Here is an 18,958-nt window from a genome sequence, read left to right as displayed (position 1 = left end):
AAAAAAAAAAAAAAAAAAAAAAAAACCACAAGAATCAAAATTATAAACCTTCTAGAAGAAAATCTTCAAAACTAAGGGTACGCAAAGATTTCATAAAGAGGACATAAAAGACACTAACCATAAAGAAAATAAATTGACTAATTTGACTTAAATAAAACTTAAAAACACTTATCAGAAGATAGCATTATGATAATAAAATGGCAAGTCACGGACTGGGAGAAAATATCAGCAATGTATACATCTCACAAATATTTGTATCCAGAATATACAAAGAAATCCTTTAAATCACTGAGGAGAAGACTAACACTCCAATAAAAACAATGGAAAGGCCGGAACCTATAGTTCACATAGATACCTAAACGACCACTAAGCATAAAAAAACACATCTTAATTCATCAGGGAATTGCAAATTCAAATCACAATGAGATTCTACTACATACTCACCAAAATGGCTAAAATTTAAAAGACTGGCCAGGCACAGTGACTCCTACCTGTAACCCCAGAACTTTGGGAGGTCCAGGCAGGTGGATCACTTGAGGTTCGGAGTTCAAGACCAGCCTGGCCAACATGGTGAAACATGATCCCTAATAAAATACAAAAAAATTAGCTGGTCATCATGGTGGTTGGGTGCCTGTGATCCCAGCTACTTAGGAAGCTAAGGCAGGAGAATTGCTTGAACCCAAGAGGCAGAGGTTGCAGTGAGCTCAGATCATGCCACTGCACTCCAGCCTGGGCAACAGAGCAAGACTCTCTCAAAAAAAAAAAAAAAGTTTGCATTATCAAGAGTTGGCGCAGATAATTAAAACTCTCAAACATTGCTACTAGAGTATAAACTGGTACCATTGTAAAAAACCAGCAGCTTACTAAAGCTAAATATACATCTACCCTGTGACCCATTAGTTTTTCACTTGTAGGTATATACCAAAAGAAATCAATATGCATGTCAAACAAAAGGCATTCAAAAGAAAGTTCAGTTTTATTCACAAAAGGCAAAAACTAAAAACAACTCAAGTGTTGATCAATAGCAATGTGAATACTCTGTGGTATATTCATAAAATGTAATCCAATACACACAGTAAAAACACACCACTGATACACACAAAATTGAATGAACATTACAAGCCTTCAATTAGTACAAGCACGGTGGCTCACACCTGTAATCCCAGCAATTTGGGAGGCTGAGGTGGACGGATTGCTAGAGACCAGGAGTTCAAGACAAGCCTGGCCAACACGGCAAAACCCCGTCTCTACCAAAAATACAAAAAAAATAGACAGGCATGGTGATGAGTGCCTGTAATCATCCCCGCTACTCGGGAAGCTCAGGCATGAGAATCGCTTGAACATTGGAGGCAGAGGTTGCAGTGAGCTGAGATCGCACCACTGCACTCCAGTCTGGGCAACAGAGCAAGACTCCATCTCAAAAAAAAAAAAAAAAAAGAAAGTCTTCAATTAAGCAAAAGAAATCAGGCATAAATCAGAACATACTAGGCCAGGTGAGGTGGCTCACATCTGTAATCCCAGCACTTTGGGAGGCCAAGGCAGGCAGATCACTTGAGCCCAGGAGTTCAAGATCACCCCAGTCAACATGGTGAAACCTGGTCTCTACCAAAAATACAAAAATCAGCCAGGTGTCATGGCAAGCACCTGTAATCCCAGCTACTCAGGAGGTTGAGGCACAAGAATCACTTGAACCCTGGAGCTGGAGGTTGCAGTGAGCCAAGGTTGCGCTACTACACTCCAGCCTGGATGACAAAGCAAGACTCCATCTCAAAGAGAAAAAAAAAAGAACCTACTTAGAGAAGTTAAGCTAGCATAGAGTATTAGAAGTCAAAAATAGTGGTTATCTCTGGAGGAGGTAGTATTGTTTGGGAATAAAAAAAGAAACTTTCCGGAGTGATGGAAATATACTATATCTTAAACTGAGTAGCATCTATCCAGGTGTATATCTTTTTAAAAAAAAAATCATCGAACCAAGCCTGGGCATCGTGGAGAGACCCCACCTCTACAAAAACACAAAAATTAGTTGAGCATGATGGCATGTGCTTGTAGTTCCAGCTATTCAGCATGAGAATCGCTTGAACATTGGAGGCAGAGGTTGCAGTGAGCTGAGATCGCACCACTGCACTCCAGTCTGGGCAACAGAGCAAGACTCCATCTAAAAAAAAAAAAAAAAAAAGAAAGTCTTCAATTAAGCAAAAGAAATCAGGCATAAATCAGAACATACTAGGCCAGGTGAGGTGGCTCACATCTGTAATCCCAGCACTTTGGGAGGCTAAGGCGGGCAGATCACTTGAGCCCAGGAGGTCGAGACCAGCCTGGCCAACATGGCAAAACCTCCACCTCTACAAAAAATACAAAAATTAGTTGAGCATGATGGCATGTGCTTGTAGTTCCAGCTATTCAGGAGGCTGACATGGGAGGATCGATTGAGCCCTGGCTGCAGTGAGCCATGATCGCACCACTGCACTTCAGCCTGGGCGACAGAGCAAGACTTGTAATGTTTGTAATGCAAAGAAACGATAAATGCTTAAGGTGATGGATACCCCATTTATCCTGATATGAATATTATATACTGTATGCCTCTATCAAAAGATCTTACATACCCCATAAATATATATCTACTATGCCAGGCGCTGGGAGGCCCAGGCGGGTGGATCATGAGGTCAGGAGATCGAGATCATCCCGGCTAATACAATGAAACCCCATCTCTACCAAAAATACAAAAAATTAGCCGGGCCTGAGGGCGGACGCCTGTAGTTCCAGCTATACGCAGGAGACTGAGACAGGAGAATGGTGTGAACCCGAGAGGCGGGGCTTGCAGTGAGCCGAGATCGCGCCACTGCACTTCAGCCTAGGCAACAGAGCGAGACTCCGTTTCGAAAAAAAAATATGTATATATATACGTGTGTGTGTGTGTGTGTGTGTGTGTGTGTGTGTGTCTACTATGTACCTACAAAAATTTAAAATTAAAAAAAAAAGTTCATGGCCAGGCGCGGTGGCTCACACCTATAATCCTAGCACTTTGGGAGGCCCAGGCAGGCAGATCACTTGAGGTCGGGAGTTTGAAACCAGCCTGGCCAACATGGTGAAACCCCATCTCTACTAAAAATACCAAAAAAAATTAGCCGGGCGTGGTGGCAGGTGCCTGTAATGCCAGCTACTTGGGAGGCTGAGGCAGGAGAACTGCTTGAATCCGGGAGGTGAAGGTTGTAGTGAGACAAGATCATACAATTGCACTCCAGCCTAGGCAACAAGAGTGAGACTCTGTCTCAATAACAACAACAAAAAAGTTTAGAGAGGAAGACTATTTTGCTTGGTTTTGAATAGAATATCTCTGGAAAGGTACAAAAACGAACTGGTAATGTGGATTTCTTCGGAGGAAGAGAATAAGGTGGGATGGGCATAGAGGAAAGGAGATTTGTATTGTGGACTGTTAGACACTCAAGGAAAAAGACCCAGTTTATGTCCCAATGTAATCATACAGAGGACGTTTCTGCTCGCTCTCTCTCAAAAGTGTCCTGGTTTATATGATGAATTATATGGCCCACCTACTTATATATCTTGTGGATTTAGTATTATGTGAATGTATTACCTCTTCAAAAAATAAATAAAATATAAAGTAAGCATAATACGGTGCCTTTTGACAGCAATGTAAGAGCAATTTCTCTTTGTGTAATTTTGTTTTTTCTTAGTTTTTAAAGGAGGAGATAAATATCTAAGGAGCAATGCTTGTAAACTTGATTTAATCCATCCTGCACACTTGGGCCAAACTAATCTTATGAAGCACAGCTTTCATCATATCACTCCCCTTCTGAAACATTTTCTGAACTTCACTTTGAGCAAACAACCTCCCAACTTCTTTACTTGACCTTGAAGACTTGCCAAAGTAAGGCCTAAAACAACCTTCCCCCTATGTTCTGAAACCTTAACTCTCAGCGCCTCTGTGACTGGCCGATTGTTTTCCCTAAGTCTGCCTGATTCCTTCCTGCTTCTTTGTATTTGTTTCCCACTATGTGATCTCCCCTGGGAATGTCTAGTAATGTCTTAATCCATCCACATTCTATCTACCTTTCCAGACACCATGCCACTCAAGTCCTACTGCTTCCTTGAAGTCCTACCCTGAACCACATTTATACTTTACATATTTTAATTTTGCTTTGTTTTGTTTTGTTTTGTTTTGAGACAGAGTCTCACTCAGTCGCCCAGGCTGGAGTGTAGTGGCGCGATCTGGGCTCACAGCAACCTCCGCCTCCCAGGTTCAAGTGATTCTCTTGCCTCAGCCTCCCAAATAGCTAGGATTACAGGAACCTGCCACTGCACCTGGCTAATTTTTGTATTTTTGGTAGAGACAGGGCTTCACCATGTTGGCTAGGATGGTCTCGAAATCCTAACCTAAAGTGATCCACCTGCCTCAGCCTCCCAAAGATTCTGCTGGAATTACAGGCATGAGCCACTGCACTCGGCCTATACATTACATCATCAAGTTGCAATAAAAACTTCTCTCCAACAGATTCAGTGTAAGCCATAAATAGATTCTGAAGATGCTATTAATTAAGTTTTTTAAAATTGTGAGGAGCATTTATTGTACTGGAAACTAGGACACAGAGTTGAATAAGAGGCTATCCCTACCATGGAAGTTCTCAAAGAAACATCTAATAACTGCCATCATATCACCTTGCCCTCATATATCTGCCACTCTCAGCTGCTTGCAAAGAACTGCCTTCATTGTCAGCATCACATATATAGACATATACACACACAAACACACACAGACAAACACACATTCCCAAGTCCCAAGCCTCTAGGATCATCCAAATCATGAGTGTTCCAATGTTGTTAATCCTCAAGAAAAAATTAAAGATACTTTATCTTCCAATCTGATGTATTATCTGCAACAAAACATACCACTTAATTTTATTCAGTTTTCTGTTATTTTTATTTTCTAATTTTTCCATACATATACATCTAATCTAGGGAAGGAAATCATTCCTTATAGAGTAACCTATTATGGTACCTAATACAACACTACACGTATGGTCAATATGTCTTTGTTCATTTGAGTGCTCAGTATAATTCTTCTTGATGTTTAAGTGTGCCAAGATTTATGGATGAATTATTAGTCAGAACACATATCACATATGTCTGAGTCATTTACTTTCCAGAATCTCTCACACTTATTGATTTCATTCCCAATCTCTCAATTCTTTATGCATTTAAAAAAGATGATAGAGAGATAAATAGATGATAGATAGATAGATAGATAGATAGATAGATAGATAGATAGATAGATAGATAGATAGATAGAGATATGCATGGTTGCATGTGCCTTTGGTCCCAGCTACTCAGGAAGCTGAGTGGGGAGGATCACCTGAGTCCAGGGATGTTGAGGCTGCTGTAAGCCATGATTACACTACTGCACTCCAGCCTGGGCAACAGAGTGAGATCTTGTCTAAAAAAAATATAGATAGATACGTAGGTAGGAAGATAGATAGATAGATAGATAGATAGATAGATAGATAGATAGATAGATAGATAGATAGATAGATAGATAGATAGATAGATATCACATAGCACAGTACCAGATATTCATTTACTTGTTTACTCAACATAATTGTTTACTAAGGGTCTGTTCTATGCATAAAGTAGTGACCAAATCAAGGACCACGGTCTTTCCTATGAGGCTTACATCTTACTGAGGCCCATTTTAGGCAGTTAGTGAACAGACAGCAGTGAATTAGAGCCAGAACCCCAAACTCTTTATTCGAGTGCTCTCCCACTCTTTCAAATGGTCTATTTACCACATCGTAACATATATCAAGCAGCATGCAGAAGCAAGATGCAAATACAACAGACATCAGGATCATTCTGCAGGTATCATGGGGAGTGGAAAAAATACAGGCTACAGAAATAAAGCAAACCTGGGTTCAAAGTTTGGCTTTAGCCCTTTACATATCAAGTTATGTAAGCCTCTAAGCTTCAGTTATAGAATTTACCAATATGAGGCCGGGCACAGTGGCTCACGCCTGTAATCCCAGCACTTTGGGAGGCCGAAGTGGCGAATCGCTTGAGGTCAGAAGTTAGAGACCACTCAACATGGCAAAACCCCGACTCTACTAAAAATACAAAAAAAGAATTAGCTAGGTGTGGTGGCACCTGCCTATAATCCCAGCTACTGGGGAGGCTAAGGCAGGAGAATAACTTGAACCTGGGAGGCGGAGGCTGTAGTGAGCTGAGATCATGCCACTGCACTCCAGCCTGAGCGACAAGAGTGAGACTCAATCTCAAAAAAAAAAAAAAAGAAAGAAAAGAAAAGAAAAAAAAGAGTTTATCAATACATACCTGGAAGTATCAATGTGAGGATCAAAAGACATACTTTTTAAAATGTCTATCATCTGTCTGGCATAGTATAAGAATTCAAAATAGATTCTCTCTTTGTCCATAATCAAATATAATCTAATCTGACAACACCACAGCATACGTAAAAGGCTGGATTTTAGATTTAGTAAAGGTCAACAGTAACTAGTTTACCCAAAATCACATGATAAAGACTGCTTTTTTTTTTTTTTTTTTTTTTTGGAGACAGAGTCTTACTCTGTCACCAGGCTGGAGTGCAGTGGCGTGATCTCAGCTCACTGCAACCTCCACATCCTAGATTCAAGTGATTTTCCTGCCTCAGCCTCCCGAGTAGCTGGGACTACAGATGATGCATGCCACCACGCCCAGCTAATTTTTGTATTTTTAGTAGAGACGGGGTTTCAGCATGTTGGCCAGGATGGTCCCAATCTCTTGACCTCGTGATCTGCCTGCCTCGGCCTCCCAAAGTGCTGGGATTACAGGCATAAGCCACTGCGCCCAGCCATAAAGACTTCTTTTATAAAATTTTCCCTACGGTATACTTTTTTTTTTGAGACAGAGTCTCTCTTTGACACCCAGGCTGGAGTGCAGTGGTGCGATCTTGGGCCACCGTAACCTCCGCCTCCCGGGTTCAACCAATTCTCTTGCCTCAGCCTCCCGGGTTGCTGGGATTACATGCATGTGCCATGATGCCCAGCTAATTTTTGTATTTTTAGTACAGACAGGGTTTCACCATGTTGGCCAAGCTGGTCTTGAATTCCTGACCTCAAGTGATCCACCCGCCTCAGCCTCCCAAAGTGCTGGGATTACAGGCATGAGTCACCATGCCCAGTCCCTATACTATACATTTAGATATGCCCCCTTTTGGATAAAAATGACATTATTATAACATTAGAGGAAAAAAACATACATTTTGAGTTTTTTCATTATAATACTATAGTCTATATCTTTGGAATATCACTCGATTTCCAGATAGAAATATATGAGACTATCACTAAAAATATATTTGTATATAATAGTGTATTTTCTCATTAAACTATTAAGTAATGTAATAAATCCACATGCAATAAGTTCAGCCACTGTTCCTTACCTCCCCAACCACATTTGGCCCCACTTCTTTATTAGTTCACAATAATCCAGTGACACTGCCCTTCTTTGGGCTCTTCAAAACTACCAGACTCTCCAGCATCAACACATGCAATACCATGCATTACTCTCTAATGCTAATCAGCTAATGTTTAACAGGATCCTACCCTAAATATATGGCCCTCAGAGATGCCTTCCCTGACCGAAAGCCCTGATAAACTTGGGCTCCACCGTGTAGGGTGATGTGGAGAAGCTTCCTGATGTCAGAGAAGCCTGGGTTCCAATCACTCATCTGACAACATGGAGTTATGCTACAGCACAGATACATGGCTATGCAGTTAGAGAAAAGTTCATACACAATGGATATAATTGCCAATAGTGTGTGTGCATCGGCTGGTTAAAAAGATTAGCCAAGGCTTTCAGAAGTGCTTTCCTGTACAATCTCTGCTGAGAGGCTTAGGGAATTGTTAATATACTGCTGATAAGATAAGAGAAAATAACTCTCTTAAGGGGGACTCCCAGCATGGCCTGATTCTTCTGATTCTTTTCTTTTTTTTTTTTTTTTTTTTTTTTTTTTTTTTTTTTTTTTTTTTTTGTGGAGATGGAGTTTCACTCTTGTCACCCAGGCTGGAGTGCAATGGCGCGATCTCAGCTTACTGCAACCTCCACCTCCCGGGTTCAAGCGATTCTCCTCCCTCAGTCTCCTGAGTAGCTGGGATTACAGGAATGCAACACCACATCCGGCTAATTTTGTATTTTTAGTACATCAGGGGTTTCTCCATGTTGTTCAGGCTGGTCTCAAACTACCAACCTGGGGTAATCCGCCCGCCTCAGCCTCCCAAAGCGCTGGGATTACAGGCATGAGCCACTGTGCCCGGCTGGCCTGATTCTGATTTCAATCAGCTTTTATCTTTAGCTGTCAAACCACACTTTATAGAGATCTTTAGAAGCATAATAATGGCCCAAGGCACACTGTTATTTATATATGTTCATAGTACCCTGTACTCTTCTTCAGAGTTCTTTTTATTTGCATGTAATAAATATTTTCTGCTGTTTGTTTTCCCCACTTAACAGCTATAGGAAGATAAGGACTGTGATTGTCCTGTAGCCTGCTTAATCTCCAGCGCCTACCACCATTCCCACAGTACGGTAGGAAACAGATGCAGTAACTACTTACTAGGTTAATGTGTAACTTAATTAAGGAATGAAAGATGTGTCCATGTGAAAGAAATACAGTATGAGAGTTAAGTTTACTTAATGTAATACATGGAAAGTATATAAAGCAATGTTTGGCACATACCAAGCACGCAATAAATGTTATTTGCTCACCTAGAACAAAAATCATCTGAGTAGGCTAACACAAGAGATAAAAGCTGTTACTGACTGAGAAATTAAGGTTGAGCATATATTGTGTAGTTATCCCTGTTAGACTACAGTGCAATGTACTAAAGGAACTACAGTAATACCCCATCTCAACAGTTTTTCATTTAATTCATTTTACCATTTGAATATACAAATGTTTAAATCCCAGATCTTTTCACATATTCCTAATTGAGTTCAACACCCTTAAATAAAGGCATTCACAATAAAGAATGTCTTGGCCATATGAGAGTCTATGGAATTCAGCAATGAGAGAAATGTCCATGCTCTATTCTCTCAATGGATGGAAAGAAAACTGGTGCTCTTGAATATTTTAAGGAAAGGCCAGCAGGGTACAGTGGCTCACACCTGTAATCCCATCACTTTGGGAGGCCAAGATGGCTTGAGTCCAGGAGTTCAAGACCAGCCTGGGCAACATAACGGGACACCATCTCTGCAAAAAATTTAAAAATTAGTCAGGTTTGGTGCCACACACCTGTAGTCCAAGCTATGTGGGAGGCTGAGGTTGGAGAATCTATTGAGCCCAGGAGGCTGCAGTGTGCCATGGAGGCTGCACTCCAGCCTGGAGTGAGACCCTGTCTCAAAGAAAACAAAACAGGCTGGGTGTGGAGGTTAATGCCTATAATCCCAGCACTGGGACTGGATCACAAGGTAAGGAGTTCGAGACCAGCCTGGTCAAGATGGTGAAACCCCGTCTCTACTAAAAATACAAAAATTAATTGGTCACGGTAGCTGGCACCTGTAATCCCAGCTACTTGGGAGGCTGAGGCAGGAAAATCCTTTGAACCTAGGAGGTGGAGGCTGCAGTGAGCTGAGATCGTGCCACTGCACACTCTAGCCTGGGCGACAGAGCAAGACTGTCTTTAAAGAGAGAAAAAAAAAAAAAAAGCAAAGGCCACACAGTTTTTTCCTAAGACTTGTGAAAATGAAACTAAAATGAAAGTTGTGACAATAACTTTATATTTCAAGAAATTAAAACCCCAACAGTTGCTTTGAAATTAATAAAAAGTAAATCTCATCATGAGGAAATAGAGGCAAAGAGAAATGATTAATTAATAAGTAAAACTAAATAAAAAGAAGACTGCAAAAGACTTGAGGTCACTGCCTCAGTTTATTTCAACACTACAGCAAGCAAAATTTCCTGAAGAATTAACTAGAAGAAGTGATTTGGGGAATGAACACCCACTGAAACAAGTTTTTTAAGGCCATCAATCTAGTTTGTTTTGAAATGGGGTGTGTTTTAGCACTTTTTTTTCACTTTCTTTAACGTCATTCATATTGTTTTCCCCAAGAGTCTTTTTTTTATCTAACCAACCACATTTTGGCCATCTCAATACTTGTTAGGAACTTCCCAACCAAATATCAATGGAGAGGAATTATTATAAATAATTATTTCACTGTCAGAATCTCATGCACATGACAAATCAGATACATTTAAACCTGAGGGAGGCTTTAAGCAACAAATTTTCAAATACATAACTACCTATAATGTTCCAGAAGGAAAAACAGACCCTCTGCTATGTATACATGGCAGATGAAGGCACTCTAGTGAAATGGACATCTGTAGTCTGGTCTAGTCAACTGTTTTATTTCAAAGAAGAAATATTCCTAAATCACATAAAGGTGCCTATATTAAGCTTGAATAACATAATAAATGTGGAAAGTGTGTTCACCATCTGATCTATGGCTTCTTGCTAAAAACACTGCTCTTTTCCATGTGGCCAAATTGATGTTTAGCCTGAATACATTTGCAATGAACGCTTCCCATTTTACTTTCATAAGCATTCGCTTTCCCTGGTTTCTTTCTAAAATTATTACTTTCAATGGCAAAAACAGCAACTACCTTTTCCCCAACCTAATGACTCGTTTAATCCTATGGGTTAGTGCAGAGTAAAATCCTTTTGGAATATGTAAGGGATGAAATTATGAATATTCTAAGAAATGATACCTACCTCAGGCCCTGTGATGTGCATCAGACCAGAAACAGCTGAGGCAACAGCATCATAACCAGCTCGCTGAGAAATTGGACCTGTCTGACCATACCCTAAAACAACAAAAATAAACATATTCAGCACCACACAGGGTGTGCTAAAACCACTGTACAATATAGTGTGTTAAAAACATTTGTATCCAGAAATCCTGCAGCATTTCGAGACTATTAGATCTATACTATTCCTTGAAGAAGGCAGTAAGAATTCATTATAGTGCTCGCCCTGGCTATTCTATTTTTTGTTTTTTGTTTTTTTGTTTTGTTTTGTTTTGTTTTGAGACAGGGTCTCACTCCCTTCAAGCAGGGTGGAGTGTAGTGGTTCGATCTCGGCTCACTGCAACCTCCACCTCCCAGGTTCAAGTGATTCTCTTTCTTCAGCCTCCCAAGTAGCTAGGATAACAGGTGTGCGCCACCACATCCAGCTAATTTTTGTATTTTTAGTAAAGACAAGTTTTCACCATGTTGGCCAGGCTAGTCTCAAACTCCTGACGTGAAGTGATACACCTGCCTCAGCCTCCCAAAATGCTAGGATTACAGGCGTGAGCCACTGTGCCTGGCTATTCTTAAAAAAAATCAGAGGCTGGGCACAGTGGCTCACGCCTGTAATCCTAGCACTTTGGGAGGCTGAGGTGGGTGGATCACTTGAGGTCAGGAGTTCAAGACCAGCCTGGTCAACATGGCGAAACCTAGTCTCTACTAAAAATACAAAAATTAGCCGGGTGTGGTGGTATGTGCCTGTAATCCCAGCTACTGGGGAGGCTGAGGCACAAGAATCACTTGAACCAGGAGGTGGAGGTTGCATTGAGCTGAGACTGTACCACTGCACTCCAGCCTGGGCAACAGAGGGAGACTCCCTTTAAAAAAAAAAAAAAAAGAAAAAAAAAGGAAATAATTCAAAACCAGACTCACATTCTCACATGCAATAATCAATTAGAGTTCAGTACTGCCTCTCCCCTCTACATAGGGCATAAACCTCTGATTTGTCACAGGGTCCACCACTCTACTCCCATACACCTCAGCCAGGTTTCAGTTACTTCCCTGATTCCAACAGGTATTTGCTACCCTTGTTTTGTACACAGTAATATGCAAAGTTAAGCAAAACAGTATCTCCCTGAGTTCTATTTATGTATTTTCTCAAGCAAGCAAAGAAAACCTAAATAATTTTAAAATTTGGACATAAATAAAACAATTACATCAACTTTTACATCAATTTTTAAGATTACAAAGAGAAGGTAGAAAAGGTGTCACATTTTTTTTCTTTTTTTTTTGGCCACCAGCAAGAATCAACAGAACACAGGAAAGATTTTCTCCTACTCCCCTCAGTCCTGATGCTCATTGCTACATCATGACGGTTTTATCAGGCCAGGCACGGTGGCTCACGCCTGTAATCCCAGGACTCAGGGAGGCTGAGGCAGAAGGATCACCTAACATCAAGAGTTTGAGACCAGCCTGGCCAACACAATGAAACCCAGTCTCTACTAAAAACACAGAAATTAGCTGTATGTGGTGGTGAGTGCCTGTAATCCCAGCTACTGGGGAGGCTGAGGCAGGAGAATTGCTTAAACCCGGGAGGCAGAGGTTGCAGTTAGCCGAGATTGTACCACCACACTATAGCCTGGGCAACAGAGCAAAACTCTGTCTCAAAAAATAATAATAAAAATAAAAATAAATACAGGCTGTATCAGAAGCTACATAAATCTGTCTCCAAATCCTACCTATCAAGCAGAGTGGCCCAATGAAGAGCTTTCCATACACATCAGTTACTTGCTGATATTCCCTGCATATGCTGCTTTAGGAAGGCCATGACAGGGTTGCCTGCAAGCCTTGTTTCTCCAGCCACCTGGAAGACTCTCCCTCAACCTTGTGTAAAAGAGCACCCTCGTTATATATGTTGCCACAGCGCTTATCACAATAAACACAATACCATTATTTGTTAGATTTATTTTGTCTCCTCCCTACTAAAGTGTATACTACAGAATGTTTTTCTGTTTCATTCACTGCGTATCCCCAGCCTCTAGAACAGTGTTCAATAACATTTATTGAAGGAATGAATTAGTGCAAAAATATTTTATATAAAAATAATTTTTTGGCCGGATGTGGTGGCTCATGCCTATAGTCCCAGCACTTTGAGAGATCACGGCAGGCAGATCACTTGAGGTCAGGAGTTTGAGAACAGCCTGGCCAACATGGTGAAACCCCATCTCTACTAAAATTACAAAAATTACCCAAGCGTGGTGGTGCACGCCCGTAGTCCCAGCTACTTGGGAGGCTAAGACAGGAGAATCGCTTGAACCCAGGAGGTGGAGGTGGCAGTTAGCCAAGTTTGTGCCACTGCACTCCAGCCTGGGCAACAGAGTGAGAGTCTGTCTGCAAGAATAAAAATAATAATAACAACATTAATAATTTTTTTCAAAAACAAATAATCTATAAAAAGTAAATAAAGAAAACTACAAAAGTGATCATCACCAATTAATCTACCCAGATGTATTCACCACCAGAAATGATCTTTCTCACAAATAAGCGTATGTAAAACAAACTCCACAGACAAAATTATCACTTAATATTAAGGAATTAAAATAATTCAAGATTATACTTCTAATTATTGATGATTTAAAAACAGTGTTAAAACATGTCTCTGCTTATGCCTTATCTTGGAAATTATCAAATAAAAATAGATAGAATATATAATAAACTCATCAGTCAACTTCAATAATTATTCATGGTCAATCTTATTTCCACTATGCCTATTTTTCAATCAGAACTATGACATGAAGAAAAAAACAAAACCATTCTCCTTTTCTTTTTTTTTTTTGGACACTGGGTCTTACTCTGTCACCCAGACCGTAGTGTAGTGGCACCGTCGGGGCACACTGCAACCTCGACTGACTGTGTTCCAGCAATTCTCCCACCTCGGCCTCCCGAGTAGCTGGAACTACAGGCACACACCACTACGCCCAGCTAATTTTTGCATTTTGGGTAGGGATGGGATTTCACTATGTTGCCCAGGCTGGTTTTGAACTCCTGAGCTCAAGCAATCCACCTGCCTCAGTCTCCCAAAGCGCTGGGATTACAGGCATGAACTACAACGCCTTGCCACACAAAACCATACTGAAAAAAACCCAAACATCTTGATTCAGGTAAATTACAGTTTTGTCTCCCAATATCAATAACAAAACTTATAAATTCCTAACTATTACTTTCTCAGGCTTTAGAAAAACAAAAACGGGATATGAAGCAAATAAAGAGAAATAAACTATAAGTCAACATTCTCTGTGCAGAAATAAATTAACGCCAAGTTTTACAGAATGAGTTCCAGGGTAGGCCATGTGCTGCTGTAAAGGGCACCCTGGCCCGGGATTCCAGCCTTCAAAGCAATGGTTTTCAAACCACAGGTAGTCCTCAGCATAAAACAAGTCTCCAGAAACAGAGAGAAGCTACCACCATCAGCAGGAAGGCCTGTGCACGTGAACCACCTGTTATCTCAGCAGGAAGTCAACAAAAGGAATTAAGTTTCAGTTAACTCTAGGTTCGGAAAATCAGGTGCTTCTGGCCAGGAGCCCAAATCCTTCAAATGGGACAAACCCAGGTCCCTCACCATCAGTGCAAGTCTAAACGGACTCTTCTAAATAAAGGCCTGCAGGAAAAATTCTCTTTTTGTTCAGCTTAGAACAAGGGAGAGACACAAATACCCCAATTACTTTAAATTACAACTTGTAAGTATTTCTATTAAAGAGAAAAGGAATAGTTGCTCTCATTGGAAGCAGTAAGGTATAGGGGAAAAGGGGAGTTTTTGGATTAAAAAAAAATCTGGATTCAAATTATAGCTCTGCCAACTATTAAATCTTTGACAATTCATTCAATCTTCCTAAGCCTCAATGTCTTCATCTGTAAAACGGCAATATTCACATTTATCTCACAGATTTCTTATGAGGATTTAATTCAATTAGATAACACAAGCAAAATGAATTTTACATTGAGAGCTAAATATACACAGTTACTAAAGATGCATTAATCAATATATTAATATATTAGCTTACCTTTTCTACAAAATGTTGGGAATAACAAAAAGAAAACTACCCTGAGGTATGTCAAATGATGACAAGAGACATCTAAGCATTGACATTATGTTATTTAATAAACCATGAAAATTAAGATATTTTGTACTTGGAACCTTGCACTTGTTCATAATAGCAAAGGAGCTGACAATAATAATAAACATGGCTGGGTGCGGTGGCTCACGCCTGTAATCCCAGCAGTTTGGGAGGCCGAGGCGGGTAGATCACTAGGTCAGGAGTTCGAGACAAGCCTGGCCAACATGGTATAACCCTGTCTCTACTAAAGATACAAAAAATTAGCCAGGTGTGGTAGCTCATGCCTGTAATCCCAGCTACTTGGGACACTGAGGCAGGAGAATCACTTGAAACTGGGAGGCAGAGGTTGCAGTGAGCTGAGATTGTGCCATTGCACTCCAGCCTAGGCAACAGGGTGAGACTCCATCTCAATAATAATAATAATAACAATAAACGTATATATTCCATAATAGGAGTCAAAAATTATTCCACTTTTTCACCTTATACTTATAACTATTTAAATACTGACTACCAGTATATCAACAAATATTTATGAGAATAAATAAAATTTTAAAGCAGAGAATGGACATCAGAATGGTATTTTACTAAGATTACTCTGTTGGTGTTGTGCAGAATGAAATTATTCATTAATAATTTAATGAAGAGGTAGAAAAAAATGTTAAGCCTGGGATCCAGATAGTTCTTTTAAATTTTATTTTTAGCTTTACAATTCCAAAAACAACTATAATTAAAATATAAATTAAAGAGCAAAAATGTAGGCATGTCAATTCTATTTTATATTCAAGTAAAGAGCTAAGAAAAATCAGGGAAGTTATGGAAAATCAGAGAGGAACACCCAACACACATTTTCTTTCTCTTTCTCCCTCCCTCTCTTCCACTTAGTAATTCACATTCATTTTAAGGAACAACCTCGCCATCTTGTGGCATTTATGGACACTGAAAGCAAAATGTGAATTTCTACACTAGGTAAAAATGTACAGGGAGGATGCTAAGGGGAAAAGATTTACCATCTCTTAATATTTTCCCTGAGTGCCATATGATCTGGCCTGCCTACCCCATTTTTCCTCTTAATTATGTCTAACTTTATATTTTCCCTCTCTCCTTAACTTCTGCCTTAGAAAGCAGGAGCTACCATTGGTGCTCTTGTTTTCTGTAATTCCTGTGACACCTCCCATCAGTGCTCAACACACTGTCTGTCAACCGTTACCCTTTTGGAAGTCACAGGTACCTTTGACAAACTGGTAAGAAGCTATGAACTCACCTCAGAAGAAAGTAATTGAACACATGCTCATACTCTTAGAACCCCATTCATTAACCCCTGTTGCCCTGGGTTAAGAGTCAGGCTAAGGACCTTCAGTAGGTCATCACTGCTCCAGGCCCGGAGCACTTCAATTATCAAAACAATTCTCCCACCAGGGATCTGTTCAAGGACAGCTTTGAGACTTCCAAGCAACCAAGAGACTCAGGATGAGGCTTTCACTTTCTAATAAAAGGAAAAGGGAGAACAAAATAAAGTATCTCTCATCTATACTATTTCATTAGCCACCTGTTTCTGCTCCCCCTACCTCATTCTGGACTCTTGTGATCACAGTGATTGACTAATTGATTGATTGTGACAGGGTCTTGATCTCTTACCCAGGCTGGAGTGCAGTGGTGTGATCTTAGCTCACTGAAGCCTCAATCTCCTGGGCTGAAGCAATCCACCCGCCTCAGCCTCCCAAGTAACTGTGAGCACAGGCATGCACCACCACATCCGGCTAATTTTTAAAATTGTTTGTAGAGATGTGGTGTTGCTTTGTTGCCCAGGCTAGTCTTGAACTCTTGGGCTCAAGCAATCTTCCCATCTCAGCTTCCCAAAGTACGAGGATTACAGGCATGAGCCACCATGCTCAACCATACAGTGACCTTTTGAAAAGGTAAATCAGTGCACTACTTTCCTGCCTAAAGCTTTTTAAGGGCTTTCCAAGTCACTTAAAATAAACTTCCACTCTTTATCCTGGCTTAGAGGGCCCCACGTGGCTTGGTTACCTACTCTTTGGCCTCAGCTTATCTGTTTTCCCAATGCCTTATCTTGGGTCCTGATGTTCTTTTTTGTGTTCTCCACAGTTTATTCCCATGGTGGAGCCTTTGCACTACCTAGGATGTACTTCTCTCCAGTCTTCACATGGCTTGCTACTACATCCTCCTCAGAGAAGCTTTCTCTGCCACACAATCTAACATAGACTCCTAGGAATTCTCTAGCATTTTATGATATTTTCATTCTCTCTAAAGTACTTATCACCAGTGGATACAAAAGCATGTTGAATAAATGAGTGACTGTGAATATATAAGTCTGGGAATAAAAACAACACTTGTTACAACTGGCTATAGGCCAGAGATAAACCTCTACTTCCTCCAGTGATGTCTGAAATAACCTACTGAGGGTAGAGGACTCCCGGCAACTGAGTTCTGAAGTTCAACTATTGAGATTCCCCAGCAGTCCATATTTGGTCCCCTCTCTTCTCATTCTCATCTCTCTAATAAATCTCATCCCTTCCGTGGCTCTAAACAAGATACTAGCAATCCCCATATCTAGAATAACAATGACAACATTTATCAAGTTATTGTATATTAGACACTCTGTTAGACTTCTGTCAATTAGATTGTTTAATTCACAAAACAACTCTATGAATTATCCCCTTTTTACAACTGAGACATGGAAAGGCTAACTAATCTACTCAAGGTCACGCAAATAGGAAGTAACAGAGCTTGGATTTGAACCCAAGTCTGGGTCCTTAAATGAAAAGATGTTTATATATATTTATGCATGTATGGACGTCTCCACCAGAAAGTCCAAGGTAATGCAAGCTGACAACCCCTAAGCAGAAGTTATCCCACTTAAGTCACACTCATATGCCACCAACCCAGACTGCTCCTTCTACATTCACTAATTCAAACTGAAGGAAACCTAAGGGCCATCCTGGACTCTATTCTTTTACTTCCTGCCTATATCCAATGGATCACTAATTCCTAATTTTTTGACCTGCCAAATAATTCCCAAATCCACCCAGCCTCTCATGTCTTGCGATAGCCTGCTTACTGCTTCCCCGTCTCAGTTCATTCTTTATGTGACTACAAAAGTCTTTCGAATTTGTAATTCTAATCAAGACATTTCCTTATTGAAATTCTTAGGAAATCACCTGTAGGATAAAAATAACAGTTCCTTAGCAAGACATACTGCATTGTTTGTGACCTAGCCCCCACTCACTCCCTATATCTTATCTCTGGCCACCCCTTGACATGCATACTTAGAATAGCCATTCTTCAGATATGCAAACTCTTTAACTCCTCTGAGCCTCTATACATGACATTTCACTTGTGATCCTCATCTCTATTATTTGTCAGTTCAAGGACAGCTCAAACCCAGCACTCTTTAAGATATAGATCTGGTCAATGATAGGTTACTAGGGACAAGAAAGAAGCAGGTTTCAAAGAGGACTAAGACCTATCCTGGTAATGAGTTCAAAAACAGGTATATATTTAAAAGTAATACTATTATTATTAGCTAGAAGGTTAAGATTAATATTCTGGCAACTACAGAAACTCCAACAATAGACTGTTTACCTGAAAAGAAAACAAAATGCATTAAAATGTTTCATAGTAAGCAATGTAATTCCTCAAAATGTATATACATATCTGGATTCTGTTTCTCTACTCATTTTCTAGTGTAGGATGTTTCTGAATTAAAATGATGAGGTATAAACTCCTGATGCTTTTTTTTTCTTTTTTTGAGACAGAATCTTGCTGTCACGTCACTAGACTGGAGTGCAGTGGCATCATCTCAGCTCGCTGCAGCCTCCACCTCCCAGGTTCAAGTGATTTTCCTGCCTCAGCCTCCCAAGTAGCTGGGACTACAGGCACGCACCACCAAGCCCAGTTAATTTTTGTATTTTTAGTAGAGACGAGGTTTCACTATGTTGGTCAGGATGGTCTTGATATCTCCTGACCTCATGATCCACCCGCCTCGGCCTCCCAAAGTACTGGGATTACAGGCGTGAGCCACCGCTCCCGGCCTTTT

The 18,958-nt window shown here is 40.4% G+C and overlaps 1 protein-coding gene across 3 annotated transcripts in view; it reads right to left on the bottom strand.

Annotated features, from left to right (window-relative positions):
* Positions 1–18,958, bottom strand: part of SUGCT (succinyl-CoA:glutarate-CoA transferase) — a 712,177-nt gene that overhangs the window by 637,881 nt on the left and 55,338 nt on the right. For all 3 annotated transcript variants that reach the window (XM_011995105.1, XM_011995108.1, XM_011995107.1), the window contains exon 6: positions 10,773–10,864. In XM_011995105.1, coding sequence (XP_011850495.1) covers positions 10,773–10,864 — 92 coding nt within the window. The remainder of the gene's footprint in view (positions 1–10,772; positions 10,865–18,958) is intronic.

This window comes from Mandrillus leucophaeus, unplaced genomic scaffold (assembly GCF_000951045.1).
Source record: "Mandrillus leucophaeus isolate KB7577 unplaced genomic scaffold, Mleu.le_1.0 Scaffold472, whole genome shotgun sequence".
Lineage (NCBI taxonomy): Eukaryota > Metazoa > Chordata > Mammalia > Primates > Cercopithecidae > Mandrillus > Mandrillus leucophaeus.
This window is presented reverse-complemented; position numbering and strand designations above follow the sequence as displayed.